At 53.3% G+C, this 15,633-nt stretch overlaps 6 protein-coding genes across 6 annotated transcripts; 4 read left to right on the top strand and 2 right to left on the bottom strand.

The window, feature by feature from the left end:
- Window positions 1-206: 206 nt before the first annotated feature.
- On the top strand, window positions 207-2,307 carry N7532_009083 (Cupin domain protein; the record flags this gene model as incomplete). The annotated part of the gene is made up of 5 exons (XM_056621574.1): window positions 207-268; window positions 330-490; window positions 560-1,693; window positions 1,758-2,006; window positions 2,075-2,307. 5 exons carry the CDS (start codon window positions 207-209, stop codon window positions 2,305-2,307), a joined length of 1,839 nt encoding a protein of 612 aa, XP_056472380.1.
- Window positions 2,308-2,591: 284 nt separating this feature from the next.
- Window positions 2,592-3,591, bottom strand: N7532_009082 (TBCB family protein; the record flags this gene model as incomplete). Its single annotated transcript, XM_056621573.1, has 3 exons — window positions 2,592-2,932; window positions 2,994-3,213; window positions 3,316-3,591. 3 exons carry the CDS (start codon window positions 3,589-3,591, stop codon window positions 2,592-2,594), a joined length of 837 nt encoding a protein of 278 aa, XP_056472379.1.
- Window positions 3,592-4,265: 674 nt separating this feature from the next.
- On the top strand, window positions 4,266-5,172 carry N7532_009081 (tRNA (carboxymethyluridine(34)-5-O)-methyltransferase; the record flags this gene model as incomplete). Its single annotated transcript, XM_056621572.1, has 3 exons — window positions 4,266-4,346; window positions 4,415-4,539; window positions 4,698-5,172. The coding sequence occupies 3 exons, from the start codon at window positions 4,266-4,268 to the stop codon at window positions 5,170-5,172; spliced, it is 681 nt and encodes a 226-aa protein (XP_056472378.1).
- Window positions 5,173-5,463: 291 nt separating this feature from the next.
- N7532_009080 (MYB DNA-binding domain protein) lies at window positions 5,464-6,410 on the bottom strand (the record flags this gene model as incomplete). Its single annotated transcript, XM_056621571.1, has 2 exons — window positions 5,464-5,881; window positions 5,950-6,410. The coding sequence occupies 2 exons, from the start codon at window positions 6,408-6,410 to the stop codon at window positions 5,464-5,466; spliced, it is 879 nt and encodes a 292-aa protein (XP_056472377.1).
- A 5,597-nt stretch (window positions 6,411-12,007) lies between these two features.
- On the top strand, window positions 12,008-14,190 carry N7532_009079 (ubiquitin carboxyl-terminal hydrolase; the record flags this gene model as incomplete). Its single annotated transcript, XM_056621570.1, has 4 exons — window positions 12,008-12,250; window positions 12,329-12,735; window positions 12,811-13,657; window positions 14,062-14,190. 4 exons carry the CDS (start codon window positions 12,008-12,010, stop codon window positions 14,188-14,190), a joined length of 1,626 nt encoding a protein of 541 aa, XP_056472376.1.
- A 339-nt stretch (window positions 14,191-14,529) lies between these two features.
- N7532_009078 (uncharacterized protein) lies at window positions 14,530-15,363 on the top strand (the record flags this gene model as incomplete). Its single annotated transcript, XM_056621569.1, has 1 exon — window positions 14,530-15,363. The coding sequence occupies one exon, from the start codon at window positions 14,530-14,532 to the stop codon at window positions 15,361-15,363; it is 834 nt and encodes a 277-aa protein (XP_056472375.1).
- Between the last annotated feature and the right edge of the window lie 270 nt (window positions 15,364-15,633).

Genomic DNA, 15,633 nt, shown 5'->3' with positions numbered 1-15,633 from the left:
AACAGCGAACAAGGGCTCCTGCACGACATGCCGCACAAGACGCGTCGACCGTTCCGGCTTAGCGCGCGTGCCCGCGCGTGCCCAAATTGGATTCCGTCGCATCGCTCATCTCCTTCCCCTCCTCCACACCTGGCCTTGAATTGCGCAGATTCACTTCATCTTTCCGCTGAATCTGAATCGCCGGTCGCTTCTTCGATTCCGCCAATATGGCTCGTGGTCCAGGCAAAGCTCGCGACTTCGACTACTCGAATTTGGGAACCACGGGAAGGTGAGCTGGTCCCTGCTGACGATTGCGCCCGAACTATACTGATGCAGGGAGTACTATTTAGGCGCACTGGTCTCACATTAAAAGAGGGCCGACGCGATGAACATGGCATGGAATCAGTAGATGGATTATTCTCATCCCCCGAGAAGTCACCGGCGAGACTGAACGGTTTTGACGATGCGGAAAATGAGGACTCCATGGGCTCTGATATGTCCATTGATGAAGGTTTGCCTACTTGGCCTGTCCGAACTAGTCTATATCAGACTTGCTAACTATCCCCGTTTGACCCAACAGGAAATGCCCCAGGTCCCATGGACTTTCTCAATCCCCCCAAAGACCCACGCTCTCCATTTTTGCCGCCACCGTCTCAATCACCGGCAAAGGGTGCAGCAAGATCTTCGCGAAGATCACCCGTAATTCAGTCCTCCCCAGAGCCCGAAGAAGACCTATCGCCCAGCCCCTCCGATGGCCGTTCTGCTACCAAAAGCAATTCGCGAAAAGATCCAGCTCCCTTGAGTGCTCGCTCGGCCAACGCTGGCCCAAAGAACCAAAAGAACAATGCGCGTCAGAAAATGATGGACGAATCAATTGTTAGCGAGTTTTCTGATGCAGAAGGCGACGAGAATGCGGACTCCTTTGCGCCAGTCGACGATAGGTTTGATGATAGCGTCAGTGCTGGCGATGAGACGATGATCCCTGAGGAGGATCTTCCAGAACTCAGTGACGAAGAGGCGGACGAAGCCGGAGCCGATCCTGTTCCAGTTGCAGAGAGCTCGCCTCGGACCGGGAAGACGGCTAAGTCGACGAAGAAAGCGCCAGCTACCAAACCCACCAAGGAGAACGACGGAAAACCGCAGTCTGGGCCCGGGCGACGAGGACGACCTAAAAAATCCGAACGCCCTGCTGATGATGCATCGTCTGAACCCAGGCCGGCTAAGAAACAAAAGGTGTCAGCCAACGAATCTCGGCCTCGGGAACCTCTGGACCCGGAGTTGGACCGCGTTGTTGAGAATTACTCTCAGCGCACGGGTCCCTTGAAAGGTCGCAGTTTGCATATTCTCAAGCGCGAAAACCCCGCCGACAATGCCTACACTCATACCCGTTCCGGGCGGGCTTCCGTCCGGCCCCTTGCATATTGGCGGAACGAACGCTGTGTCTATGGTTCTGGGGAGGTTGCTGAAGGGCACCGCTTCCCGTTATCAACAATCAAGGAGATCATTCGCACGGAGGAGCTCGAGCCGGAGAAGAAACCCAAGAACAAGCGTGCTGGCCGGAAGCCCAAGTCCAAGAAACCCAAGCGTGACGAATCATCAGATGAGGAAGATCCCAATTTGGACGAGTGGGAGAAACAAGAGGGCATCCTTCATGGCATTGTGCCCAAGTGGGATAATAAGACTCAAACCCACAGCACAGAGGAAGAGGTCATCGGTAAGAATCACCCTTTTTACCCACTTGTTCAAAATTCAATTATAATAATCGCGCTCTTCCGCAGATGTTGCCTATGCCCCTTCTGGTATCCAAACCAGAGAGGTCAAGGGGTCCTCGTTCCGCTTCGCCAAACTACTGAGCTCTTCCTTCATTGGATCGGGAGTTGTTGAGCTTCCGCCAAATGGAGTGAAGAGGCCGAAGAACTCGAAGAAGATGCATATGGTATTCTTTGTCTGCCATGGCCGGGTGCAAGTGGATATCTCCGACGTCAAATTCAGTGCTGGGAAAGGATGCGTCTTCCAGGTTCCACGAGGTGAGTATAGCTGCTGAGAGAACTCGAGCGCTTCCATGATAGCTAATTTTCTTCCCTTCGGACGACAGGAAACTACTACAGCTTCGCGAATCCATATGACAAAGAGGCCCGGCTGTTCTTCACGCAAGGCTGTGTTCCAGACGAGTCCGACCAACCCGACAAGTCGCCTTCAGCTGAGGGCAAACCAATGCAAGACAGCGAGTTTGAAACCGACGCTGGTCCTTCTGAGAAAACCACCAAGCAGGCTAAGCCCACGAAAGCTAGGGGCCGTCCGAAGGGCAAGGAAAAAGCCGATAAATAAATCAGCTCTTATTACCTCCATTTAGCCGTTGTGCCCGGAGTATGTTGGTGTTGATGTGTCATGATACCTATTCTGCTAGTCTTATTCCAGCGATTTTCCCCTTCTATGAAGGCTCTATGAGGGTAGGGTGCCGGCGTTGGAGTACTTTCTTTTAATCTCTTTTCTTTTTCACGATGATTGTCGATAGCACCCGAGTGCGGGGTCAATATTAGAAAAGTAGGAAATCAACGACGAATATATCCTTTTTACTTTACTTTCCCGAAAGTGAAATTCTCATCGCGCATTTAAATCTCCTCCATCAAATCATCCAGGCCATCTTCAAGGTCCAGAGGGGGAAAATCTCCCACTTCAATCTTCTCAGGCTTGACAAAAGCACCTCGCTTGTCGAGACACTCGAAGTATCGCTGACCACCCACACTACCATTATTCTTTCCCATCGGCTCATCCAGCTCAATACCAACCCAGATCGGCTGCAACTCCATAGGAAGCTCGCCCTTACGCTCCAACTCGCGGCCGGGACCCGAGATAGGAATTGTCGGAACAGGACCAACAAATCGAACAGTTCCCCGGCGAATATGCGGCGGAGACGAAGGCAAGATGATCGCCCGTTTGGAAACGGCAATTTCTGCACAAAATACAATGAGACGGGCAATTATTTGACTTGCGAAACAGAAACCTCAACATACCTTTGGTAGCAACCTCGCTTTGATCCTTTTCTACTTGCTTTCGCAATGCGTCCTCGGGCGAAAGAGCATTTGGGTCGAAACGACCGAGTTTTTGATTCTTCTTCCAGGCCAGGACAGAATTAGGTAGAGACTCATAGGTCTCAGTGGGCAGCTCATATTTATCAACGGAAGAGAGATCTGTAAAATTAGGCCTCATCGACGGCGGGCGAGAATCATGAACCTATCGTGAAGATATTTAGCGCATATTCTGGGACAGAGAGCTTGGCAGTAGTCTCGGAAATCGACGTGACGCAAAGGATCGAAAGAGAAAAGCAAACCATACCTCGATCTCAGATCCCTTGACTAGACCCCACTCGCCAATGAGCCGATCATCCCCGTCGGCCCATTGCTCAGGCCGCCCAGGTACCTTGACTTTTAAGCGCTGGCTGCCCGGTGGCACGCCAGTCATGGTCTCAAGCTTTCCCTTGAGTTGCATAACTGTCCAGGTCGGAGTGATACGACGCTCAGTGACAAAGTTTGGCTCAGCGTCGGCGCCACGGGCCAAAGCCGCGGCTGTGATAATGACGGAAACATCATTCGGAGTAGGCTGGAATGCCATATTGACAGAGTCGAACAGACTCTTTCGGGTGTGGTTTTAAGAGTGAGCGATCTAGATGAAAGGTTAGGGCCGATATGCAACCATGCTGTGGACGGAACTGAGGAGGCCCAGTGCCAAAGAAAACATGTTCAATGAAGCAAGGCAAGTCGGAATGGAGCGAGCTTCCAACAGGTTTTAAACTTCTCGCAGAATCCATCCTCGACATCTTGATATTGCCCTTCTGGGATCTCCCCGGTCTGGGTCACCCCCAGATCTCGCAGGGGACAGGTGATAGGTTGAACAATATCTTGTGTTTTCATCGCTAGCAGGGGGCCTCACCGGCTTGAAACAGGGACTGTACTCACATTTCCCACTTGAGACGAGATACTCTCCTGAAATGTGCTGGCGACGGTTCACCAAAGTGGATGGGATTAGTCAGCACATAGCGGGAATCAATCTCATCCCAAACCGCACCTTGATGAGAATCGGACAAAAAGAAAATTATATAATAAGTTCGGAGAAAAAGCTGAGAGTACATGTCTTTGGTCGACCGATTATAATACACTATGAGCCCTCGTCGTCTCGACGGATATGCTTGTACTGTATAGGTGCGACAGTTGAGGTGGCTCATCACGTGCTCGCTTGCTTGGCTTCGCACGGCGCTAACGTCCACCATTCAACTCCGCAACTTCCCAATGGCAGATGCGTACGAACAACAGAACGTGCACGAGGTGTACCAGCAAATTGCTGGGCATTTCTCGGCGACTCGCTACAAGGTGTGTGGGATAAATGGAACTAGCGCTCGATCAAGCTCGAGACTAATTGATTATGGCTACAATGACAGCCATGGCCGATCGTGGAGCGCTTCCTTCAGGAATTGACTCCCGGGTCTGTTGGTCTTGATGTGGGATGTGGTAATGGCAAGAACCTGATGGTCAACAAAGACGTCTTTATCGTGGCTTCGGATAGGTACGTTTCTCGGAGAATAGGTGGTTCGTGTATTGGTTTGGCAAAGAATTTCCCTTTTTTTTTTTTGTGGTATTTTTTAGGTATATATATATATTTATATGATATCACTGCACAGCTTCTCTTCTCTTTCCAATCTCGATCCGGACTGACTCGTACAGATCAGAAAATCTGGCGCGGATTGCAGTTCGGCATCAGCCCCATTCAGCCGTGGTGGCTGATATTCTTGAGCTTCCACACCGGGATGCATTTTTTGACTTTGCAATCTCCATCGCCGTGATTCACCATCTTTCCACTCCGGCTCGGCGAGTTCAGGCCGTCGCCGAGATTCTGCGAACCCTCAGTCGTGGTTCGGAAACACAGCCGGGAGGCAAACTGCTTGTCTATGCTTGGGCGCTCGAGCAAAAGGACAGTCGTCGTGGCTGGGATAAAGGTGATCCCCAGGATATCATGGTGCCATGGGTCCGCAAAGCCAAGTCGGACCAAGAACAATCGCAGACCTTCCATCGCTACTACCATCTGTATGAGGAAGGCGAGCTGGAGCGCGACATTGCGCAGGCCGGTGGTGTTGTTCTCGAATCAGGATATGAAAAGGATAATTGGTGGGCCATCGCAACACCCAAACCCGCTCCATAAAGGGGTGCCGTCTTCTGTCGTTCCGAGAACCAGCCTCGAAGATCGTTATCAACATGAAACACGGGGTCCGTCGCAGGAGGGGAGAGGGTGTTGCGCCGATAGCTGCTCCTTCTCCTGGGGAAGAAGAAAAATAAAAAGCGAAAAAGCAGGAAGATCTCAGCGCAAAGAGGGGGCGAAAAAAATTCTCTATGCTATTCAAAGCCTCCCACAAATCACGGATTCCTCCGGCCGGCGCTATGCAATTCGTATCAAAACAAAGGAAAGCCATTCAGGCGTGATCGTCGTCTCATCTTAGGGCAGAGTTCGAGGGGGCATTCCCAGATGAGGGCCCATGAGGCCCGGTGGGGGGATGCCCATCTCCGGTGGCCGTCCCACTCCATAGTACTCTCGTGGTGGGGGCGGGGCAGGAGGTGCGTACGCGGGCACCCCAGCGGTCAGCTCCTCGAGGGAGGGCAGCTGCGGCGGTAGGCCCGGGGGATGGCCGGGGATTGCGCGCGAGAGGGAGGTCTTGCGCGGCCGGGACAGAGAGGTGCTCGCGCGGCGAGTTCTGGTGGTTGGGGGATCGATGGCGGTACTCGACAAGGAGAAGGGCACCACGCCGGCGCGGCGGGCCATCTCCTGTTCCCCCAGTTGCCAATGCATGGCTTCGGCCGCCCGCCATGGGATGGCCATTTCCTCCGCCACCTTGGACCACATTTCTGCCTTGAATCTGTTCTCCTGTCGTTAGCTTCTGCGCGGACCCAGTGCCCTCTTTGGGGTTGATGTCTGGTTTCCTACCGTTCATATAAGCGGGCCAACTTGTTCTTCTTATCCTCATCCCACTCGCTCCGGCGTTCCAGGTAGTTCTGATAGTGAAGACGACAGCTGATCGCGCTGCGGCCAGGCAGTCGCTTGCTGATATCCTCCCACTTCATGCCGCTGCCACGCAGCTCAATGATCAAGGCATCTTCCTCGGGAGACCATTTGGATTGCTTCTTGGCGGGCGACTCGGCCGTATGCGCCGGTTGCAGGCGTTTCGCCGACCCGGACGGACCTGTTTTGATCAACGACGGCGGGATTGCACCCGGCGCTGGGCCCGTCAAGATGGGAGCGGGCGTCCCGGGAGGCGGCCCCGCGAGAGAGGATCTCGGTGGATAGAGCGAAGTCGGGGTGGCTTCTTCCTCATCTTGGGGCTTCAGTAGCAGTGAGATATCCACTTTGGCGGGTGGCAAGATAGGCCGATTTTGTAACGCAATCATATGCGCGACGGGGGTGGAAAGCCGGGTGTTCCTGGAGGGGAAGGAGGAGGAGTGGTGGATTTGAGGGGACGACAGTAATGCGTCACAGAGAAAGCAAAGCAGCTCCTTCCTGGCGAGAAATCCTAGCAGGTAGAGAATCAATCCCCAAGAACAAGAAAGGCGTCACCAAACAAGTGAAGGTGAACCGAATCGAAGAAGGCCAGATGACCAGGGCCAGGTCCGGTCGAGGTATATCAGGGTTTGTTGACTGGGTGTCTGCGACGCAGCAGCGGATGATCACCACCTGGGGATCCACGTCCCAAAATGCTCCGAGCTCGAGCAGAAACTCAAACGGACACTCGGTCTCGTGCAACGAATGGTGAGGTCAGAGCAAAAGCCGTTTGGGCAGAATGGCGGCTGAGGGTACCGTGGAAGACCAACCCGTGGTGGACGAACAGCAGCAGTGAGGCGTGAAGATGTCCCGAAGAGCGAATCGAAGAGAGAAAGGAAAGAGTACGACCGTGGCGATAGGGAGGAGGAGGAAGAAAAAGAGAAGAAGAAAAAGAACAAGAAAAAGAAGAAGGGCATCAAAGAGGAAAGTCCAGAACGTGAAGATGAAACTAGACGATCGATAACAGCCAAAAGCCGGGATGGACCTCTCCAGAGTCTAAGACTTCGGGTGGAGGAGGGTACTGCTAGTATGGTACGGTACGATGGGCAGGGAAATGGAAAGGGAAATAATCAGAAAAAAAAATCATAATAAATAACCAGACGAGCCACAATATCTCCGATCCACTCAGGGCGCCGGTTTAATTAAAGATGCTGCTGGAGCGGTCAAACCCCTCTTCCCCTCTCGATCATTCGTTTCAGTCGATACCAGGAAGGCGAAGAGCTTACCTGTTAGTCGATACTCTATCTCGCAAGACTACTACCACTGCAGTAAGTACAGAAAGGAGGGGCGGGTAGAACCTCCTACCGCCATCACCATTCATTCCCCTTCTTCACCTCACCCACCACCACCACCACCACCACCACCACCACCACCACCACCGTGACCACAGAAGACGCAGACAGACAACCCCCCCCCCCCCCCCCCTGACGAACGGTTCGGGACCCGCATCATCCTGAAATGAGATGAGGGTGCGTAACGGACACTTTAAAGCCCGCACTGACCAGTCACAACGTCCACAACGGCCAGCGCCGGCCCAGACGCTAACCCGCCCTAATGCCATACCGTTGCGACTAAAACCCAGGACCCAGATCGCTGCTAACGGCGCTCCACTTCCTCTCCCTCCGGTCGACTGCTCTGCCGCTCTGCCGCTGCCGGGATCTGGGGTCTTGCGCTGTTCGTGGCGTTGCCTGTTTCGAGCTCCTCCGGGTTTGCAGCCTCAGTTTCGTGCGACCACTCGGGGATTTTTCTGCGACTCCATTTGTTTGCATATCCCAGTTACCGTACCGTAATTCGGGGCGAAAGGGGCTAGGGGGAGGAGCTTCGCTGCCCTGACTTGCTGCCCTAGGACAAGGCGGGCCCCTAAACAATCCACATCACATCCAACAGAGCAACGACCAAGCAGAGACACAGGTCCAGCCAGCAGAAAAGTGATGAGCCAAAAAAAAAAAAAACCCCGGGAAAAAAAAGGCCTTGTTTTCCCGGTGGATCCTCTTTTTTCCAGGTTCCCGACGGCCTGGATTGTGCCTGAAGAAGGACTTTTGTTTTGATGTCGATATTGAAGATTCAGCTACCGAGTCTATTTGGATTCCATCGCGATGCCAATTCCATCGCGATGCCAATTCCATCGCGTCCCCCGGACTGCGATCCCGTTCTTCCAGAAGCCAGGGATCTAAGCTCGACGCCGTCCGACGCGCCGTTCGCAGGTGCGCTCTCGGTCTGGTCACACGGCGTCGCAATGAAATTCTGGGGGGCGGGCCAGGCCCGCGTGAAATTGGAACGCGTTGATCGGGTCTAGAATGTTGCGCCCCCACCAGCTTCCCAGGGGAGCGAGACCAGGTGTGCGAGACTGGGAAATGAGGGTTGGAAATTGCGATGCTGGAGAGATTACAGGGCGGATTCCCGACCGACGGGACGAACCTGAGGTAAATGAGAAAGGGCGACCTGCTTGCTTTTGCAACACGAGCAAGGCCGAGGCTAAGCTGATGGAGGCGGGCAGAAGAAGGAAATGCTACCGAACCGCACTTTGAAGCGGAGGCGTCGAACGACGGGGCCCCTTTTGGCGCGTTCCCACCAGATTAAGGGACCGGTGGGTCACGACCGACATCCGCAGAATAAGTACTCCTCTTGACTGTACTACTACTCCAAGTAGTAATAAGGGTGTTGCGCTTGGCTTCGCATGAGGACGATGATACTTTAGTTACCGATCTCAGGTACTACAATGATCATTATACAGGGTATCCAAGTATACTCCTATATGTATATTAGTACTAGGTTAGTATACCACTGTACAGATGTACGACGAGGGTCAGCGCTATGACGAAAATGCAGTCGCCCATATTCTCCGTGATTGGATCGACGCATCTGCACGCCTGGCACGAGCCCCAAGTGGGCAAAGCCACCCTAATGCATTCGTTGCTCCCCCCAAAGTGGCGGTGGGCAAGCGCAACGGCAGCTGAGCAAAGAACGCCAAATTAAAAAAAAAAAAAAAAAAAAAAAAAAGGAAACGAAAATAAAAGAAAAGCAAAGAAAATACCGCCAGCGCAGCGTCTGCAGGTTCCTCAGGCTCGAACACGAGTTCCTCGCAACGAGCAAACGCCGATTCTTCCGGTGTGCTCCGCTTGTTGCAGGGACGATCCGTTCGGTTGCCTGAAACACCCGGCTAGTCCATGCGTCGATCAGCGTGCACCTGTCAATCGATCTTCATTATATTGTCTAGTCGATGGTTCGCTTTCCCAGTCTCCCCTTTATTGTCCACTCGCTCAGAAAAGGGATACAGAGCAGGTGAAAGGGTGCGATGCGGGTCGGAGGGACGGGTATAGGTAATGGAAGATTGGAGGGGGAGTTTGCACCAGTGCCGTCCAGCATCGATGGCGTCGTAGATTTCATGCTTGTACAGATGGGGCGCATTTGGAGAAATGGGGCAACGGCCGCGCCCAAAGCTCCAGCGTGGTCCGAAGCGAGGACGATCCGTGACGATCCCGTCTGCTCTGTTGACTGCTGCTGCTCGCGTGGAGCAGCTGGCCGGGATTAGCCAAGGTCGAAGCAGGGCTTGGACACCATGGACATGGACCTGGACGTGGGCATGGGCATGCGATGCTCATCTTGTGACAACCTGCAGGGATCGGGGCGGCAGACGAAAGGTCGCGCTGTCAGTTTTTCACTTTTTAAGTGACTCTTTCTCACACGCGAAGCTGGTGCTATCGTGCTCCCAGGGATATCGTGAGATAACGGCCAAGCACGAGTGGTGGGGGGGGGGATGGGCGACCACCGTTGGATCATCGCGACTAACGACATAAGTGGAAGTGGCCGAAGGAGCTGGTTGCGGGTTCTCAGCTTTCTTCTATTTATTGCGCAGTGATCGCCCTAAATGTCCGACACATCCACCGCTGACCCGGTTTTTTTTATGACACTTCATTTCCTCGCTGTTTCATGCGCTTTTCATCTATTTCGATCACCAATGCCGAGGACCCAGGGATCGGGCGGTTCGACGACGACCCATTCCCCATCGCGATGTCATTAAGAACGCGCAGGGTCTAGGAGAAATTTGAACCTGCTAATGTCCAACACACCAGACGCGGCTTCTCGGAAGGGCCGACGAGCGCACTGGCCCGGGGGAGGGGAGGGTTCCACTTCGATCAGACTCACCAGGTGGCAGAGCTGAAAAGTGGCGCCCAACCGTTTGACGAGGCAGTGCCCTCTCTTTCTCTCAACGGTGGATCTTCGGTAGACGCGAGGAACGCTGCTGTCACTCTGTAGGGGGAAGAAGGGAGATCATGACCAAGGAAAAAGCCGCACGCATACTTTTTTACAATTTTTTTTTTTTTTTTTTTTTTTTTTTTTTCTCTGTAGCATGATTTGGGTTGGGCAGCCGCGTGGTTTTGGATGTATTGCGGGCGATGTCCGTAGAACACAGGCTCCCGGGGCCGAAGCAGAGTATCCCGCGGCGGCGCCTGGATGAGGAATGGGCATACAAGGCAAAAGTGGCAGGGATGGCAGGAGGGGCTCAGCAGCAACCACCAGCGATCGCTCGATGCAGTAGGATATGCACTTCGGCCTGGGACTCGGCCGGATTTCGCGACACGATCGAAAGGGCCCAATCAGTCGTGGACCGGGCCAGCATTCGTCAGGCTCTGCTCCACCGGGAAGTTGAGAGAGAGCAACCTGAAACATCCTCTCCTTCTGCCTTGTGGGGAACAACAGAGCGACGAGTCGTCTAGACTGCGCTGGGTTCGGGAAATCCTGCTGGGCGAAGGCCAGGAACCGGTTCATGAGTCAATGGCCGGTCGGGACCAGGGTTGACCAAGGTTGACCAAGGTTGACCAGGGTGAACGTCGTGCCCTACCTTACCCAGGGAAGGTCTCTTAGGGCATCGTCGTGTCCGCGCCACGCAGGCTTGGGCTATCCGTGGAATGGCGTCCTCATGGGCCTCGTGAAGTGCTAGCCTGCCCATTGCAGTAGGTGGCCTCGTCGATCGTGCTGTGACAGTAGATGCCTCACATTCGACGAGATGGAGCCCGTTGCCAACCACAGACCTCCATCTTCATTTCAGGGCGTTAGGAAGGAGGAGGGGGGGGGGGGGAAGAAGTTCTAGACTCGATGCTGGTGAGGGCTTCTGGACCATTGCGGAGTCTGTTGATCTTCATTCTCGGGACGGCCAAACCACGGTTTGGACTGACAGCCCCCACCAGTCGAGGAAAATGACAGCCCAGCTGTTTCATGGTCGAGGAGATAGAGGTGGGGAGGCGTCGGAACGTGGCGAGGAGTCCTATAGTGTACTGCAGTATATACTATACTGGAATATACTATACTGGAGTATACTACAGTAAATGCCGTTGAGTAGATGTCAACAGTTGGGGAGGACGCTTGTAGTGCCGGCACCGAAGAAAGAACGTGCGGGCTATATACAACTACAACCATCAATGAGGAATACGCTGTGTGCTGAATCGAAGCGTTCTCTCGTCCTTTCAGTTTTGGATCTTGGGTCTTTCATGATGTCGTCCCGGGTGTGCAACTCTTTGTCTATTTTCTTCCGTAAATCCTTCTATGTTCTACGGTAGTACCCTGAGGAAGCCACCGGCGCTCAGTGACATAGTTCGAACGAGAGCTTTAAGCTTCGCTCAGGGTGTTCTCTTTGACGACGCTCCAAGGCAGTCGCCGGCATTGAACCATCCCATCATCCCATACGACCACTCTGTCCTCGAACTGCTGATTTCCTTTGACCTCGCGATGAAAGAAACCCAGGCAATGGGGCCTCTCTCATCTGGCTACTCGATGCTTCGAATGGTAGTTTTTTGATGAACAAAGAAAATGGTGTTTTCATTGAGAGACATTGAACAGATGGATATGAAATACTTCAAAAGGTCGTCCTTTTGCCGCCCAAATGGCCCATCTGTTCTTGGGAAGAAAAAGCTCCTCTCCCAAGTCAATTCATTGACAGACCGCCATCATGGCCGGCTCGTATGTCGGAGGCTCCGCGGCCTTCTCTTCCCTCTTCTATTCCCAGGACGCTGCCGCAAATCCCGGTGGATCTGGCTTCGCTGGCCTTACAAAGCTGGGTGGTACCTCGAAGCCCCAAGAAGCAGTTGGTCTCACGCCAGACAAAGAGCACCGGCGGCTCGAGAATGAAGCTCGCCAGGCTGGTGCTCGCGACCGCGGGTTCAATAGACGAGCCACAGCGCTCTCATTTCGGGTAAGGACAAGAAAAAAGGTCATCGAGCGCCGATCCTTCGTTATTCTCATGCAGATAGACCACTCTGACAACCTGTAGAGCCCGTTCCCGCCGTTGTGGGATGAGTGGACAGCGGAGCAAACCCAGGTGGGCTTCGAGAATCCCGGCAACTCGTGCTATCGAAACGTGGTCTTCCAGCTGCTTGCGCATTCCCCGGCCATTGTTCGTTGGGCCCGATGGTACAAGGACCGTCATATCCCGCCGAGTTTTCTATGCGAGCTAGGCACTGACGGAGGGGAATGCCTGATCTGTATGCTCCACAACTTCCTCGCCAGTTACTGGGACTCCAGCATGAACGAACTGGACCAGAAGTTTGACATCTTCTGGAAGGAGGTTTATGAAGAGTGGTGCGTCGAAAATGAGTGCGTCATGGAAGGCCAGCAAGATCCGGGGGAACTCCTCATGGACATTTATCGCCAACTTGATGCCGCGCTGCCAGCAGTTTAGTGAGTGTCGTTTCCCCCGGCAACCCTAACTCGTCTCGCTCAGGAAGAAGCTAACCCACACGGTTTGTTTTGTAGTTCAGATGACCTGCCGCAGATAACAGATATCGAGGCGACCACGATCCAACAGTGCCAAGGACAAGGTGCTTGTGAAGATTCTGAGGAGGTTAGGAGCTGGCCCCGGTTGGTAGTCAATTATGGTGAATCGGATCTGGTCGATATTGTCCAGAACACTGTGAGCGAACTGTTCACCCAGCAGTCCACTCTTCCTGCTTGCGAGAAATGCTCTGGCAAGAAAGTCGAGCAAGCGTATCTCATCCGTGCCCCGGAGCATCTTGCAGTACAAGTCAATCGGACCAATGATCTAGGAATCAAGGTCCAACGTCCTATCGAATTCTCGGAGAAGCTCACCTTGGCCAAAGAATGGCTCGATCCTGGGATCAAAAAGGATGGCTTGTACGACGTCGAGTACGAACTCTCCGCTGTGATTCTGCATGATGGTGCCAATACCCGGACGGGTCACTATACCATCATCGTCAAGGGAAGAACTGGCCAATGGACCTTGATAGATGACGAGATAGTCAAGTCCATTCATTTCAGCGACTTCAAGGGTTTGCAAAAGAACCAAGAGCATGCTTATCTCTTTTCTTACACACGTGTGCCCTTCCACGAAACCAGAGAGAAGGCGCTCCGCTACCAGCAAATCTGGAATCCAAAATTGTCGCAGGGAGGATACGGCTCGAGCCCCTACTCTCCGGCTGAAACCGCACGCAACCATCCTACTAGTTCCTCGAGCAGAGGCCGGAGAACAGATTCAGACCCAATGGATGTCGACGAACAAGGGATTCCGAACCCTCCTCGACCCCCTTCTCCTCCCCCGGTCAGAACGTACACGCCTGCTCCCCCTCCCTCTCCCCCTCCTCCAGTCAGAACATATATGGACAGGGGAACGCAGGCCGGCGTTCCGGAGGGGATTCAGCCCCCAGAATTTTCAGCTTGGCCAAACCCTCCTACGGCAGCGGGGCCTGAAAAAAGGGTCAACCTCAGTTTGGAGAATACATTCCAGCAAAGAATAGGCTGGCTCCGAATACAGTATATTGAGGAGCTCAGAGACGACAAAAGGGCAAAAAAAGCCAGATATAGGATCCCACTGGACTTTTACGTCCGGGGCAAACCATGCAACCGCCTGGCAGATGATGCAAAGGAGCAGAAAACGAGATTGGATGAGAACCTCGAAATGGTGCTTAACCTTGTTACTGGGAAAAGGTTGCCGGATTCCAATGCGGAGGAAAGCAATGAAGATGAAGACGAGGAGAAGAGAACCAGCAGAACCAGAAGAGCCAGAAGAACAGGGAGGATGAGGAGACTGAGGAGGGCGAAAAGGGCGAAGAGGGTGAAGGGAGTGAAGCGGAGGAAGGAGACAATGAAATGGGGGTTTCTTACTATTCCTACGAGTAGTGTTTAGTATCCATGATACTTCACATGGTTGTCGTTGTGATTGTTGTTCTGGACGGGTGGAGTAGCCGTGTATATATTTTTCATATCATAGTGATGTTCAGACTCGAACTTTTTTAAATTTTTAAATTTTATTTTTGGACTGATTTTAAAATTGTTTCCTTGGTAGCTTTCACACCAATATTAATCTCATTGAAACATGAAGAGGACGGTCCGTCTCGTTTCCTGATCTTTTCTATCGCGCGTAGTACACAGTCACCCGCAGCCGAACTCGGTGAGGACATGGGGCCTCGGCGATTGCCTCTCCCACCCCAACACACATCAACAAGAATCACCGACCAAATGAACCTCCCAACCAGCAGGAGCTTCGTTGATCGTCTGATCACCGAACTAGCCAGCTTCCAATCTCCATTAACGGGGATCCCCATCTCTGGAGCAGATCAGTCCAGAGTTCCGACATCAATAAATCCCTTCACGGGTCTACCTCCATCACAACTGGCCCAAGTGAAGCCCATAGTGCTTACCCTCCACTGCCTGTTTCCAAACGACCTCCTCCCAGCATTAGACATCCTTGACCGCCGACTTGTGCATCGTCTCATTTGCAAAGGAGGAAGCACCACCGCAGGTGTCCTTGGCCTAGACCACGCCATGCCTGCAGATGAACGCACCCATGAAACGACAAACAACCCCCTCGACCCCAAATCTGCAGCACCACAAAGTATTTTCCTTGTGACATCTGCGTCATCCACCCCACTGCACACCCACCCAGTTGGAGCTGGAGCTCCATCCAAAACAGCGTCTACGCAAGAACCAGACAAGGGCTACGAAGTTCGCCTACACTCGTGGAACTGTACGTGCCCCACCTTCGCACTCTCTGCATTCAAGGATCTAGACTCGAGACGGGACGGCCAGTCCCCTCAGTACTCTCATGAAATTTCGATGCCGATGTCAAGGTCGGCGTTGCATGACCGCGGGGGCCGGGATGAACCTGTTATTTACCCTTTTGGTGGGACACTCACGCGTGATACAGACAGAGGGTCGCCGCCAGTCTGTAAGCATATTCTCGCTTGTATTTTGTTTGCTCGGTGCCCGGGGCTCTTTGGAGAGCATGGCGATGGCAAACGGATGGTTTCTATGGAGGAGATGGCAGGCTGGTGTGCTGGGTGGGGAGGTTGATGTTGGACGATTGGAAGGAATGTTGGTATATGGCGCCCTATCGAAACGAGCGGGCAGTGGAGATGTTGTTATGCAAAGGCTGGAAGTGTTTGGGAGTATGCGAGTTGCTGCCTGCCACAAGGGTCTTCAATTAACCTGCTCTCACCGCAAGCCTTTGAACTTACCGAGTTAGCCTGAGCATTCGAGGAAACCGACATTGGACCTGCTGGGGCTGGCTGAACTGGAAAGAACTCCCGTCGATTTGCTCCGCCTTTACGAAACAGAGTCTCA

The sequence above is a fragment of the Penicillium argentinense genome (genome assembly GCF_028826775.1).
Source record: "Penicillium argentinense strain IBT 30761 chromosome Unknown utg000009l_segment0_segment0, whole genome shotgun sequence".
Classification (NCBI taxonomy): domain Eukaryota; kingdom Fungi; phylum Ascomycota; class Eurotiomycetes; order Eurotiales; family Aspergillaceae; genus Penicillium; species Penicillium argentinense.
Note: the sequence above shows the minus strand (reverse complement) of the source record. Positions and strands in the feature narration are given on the sequence as shown.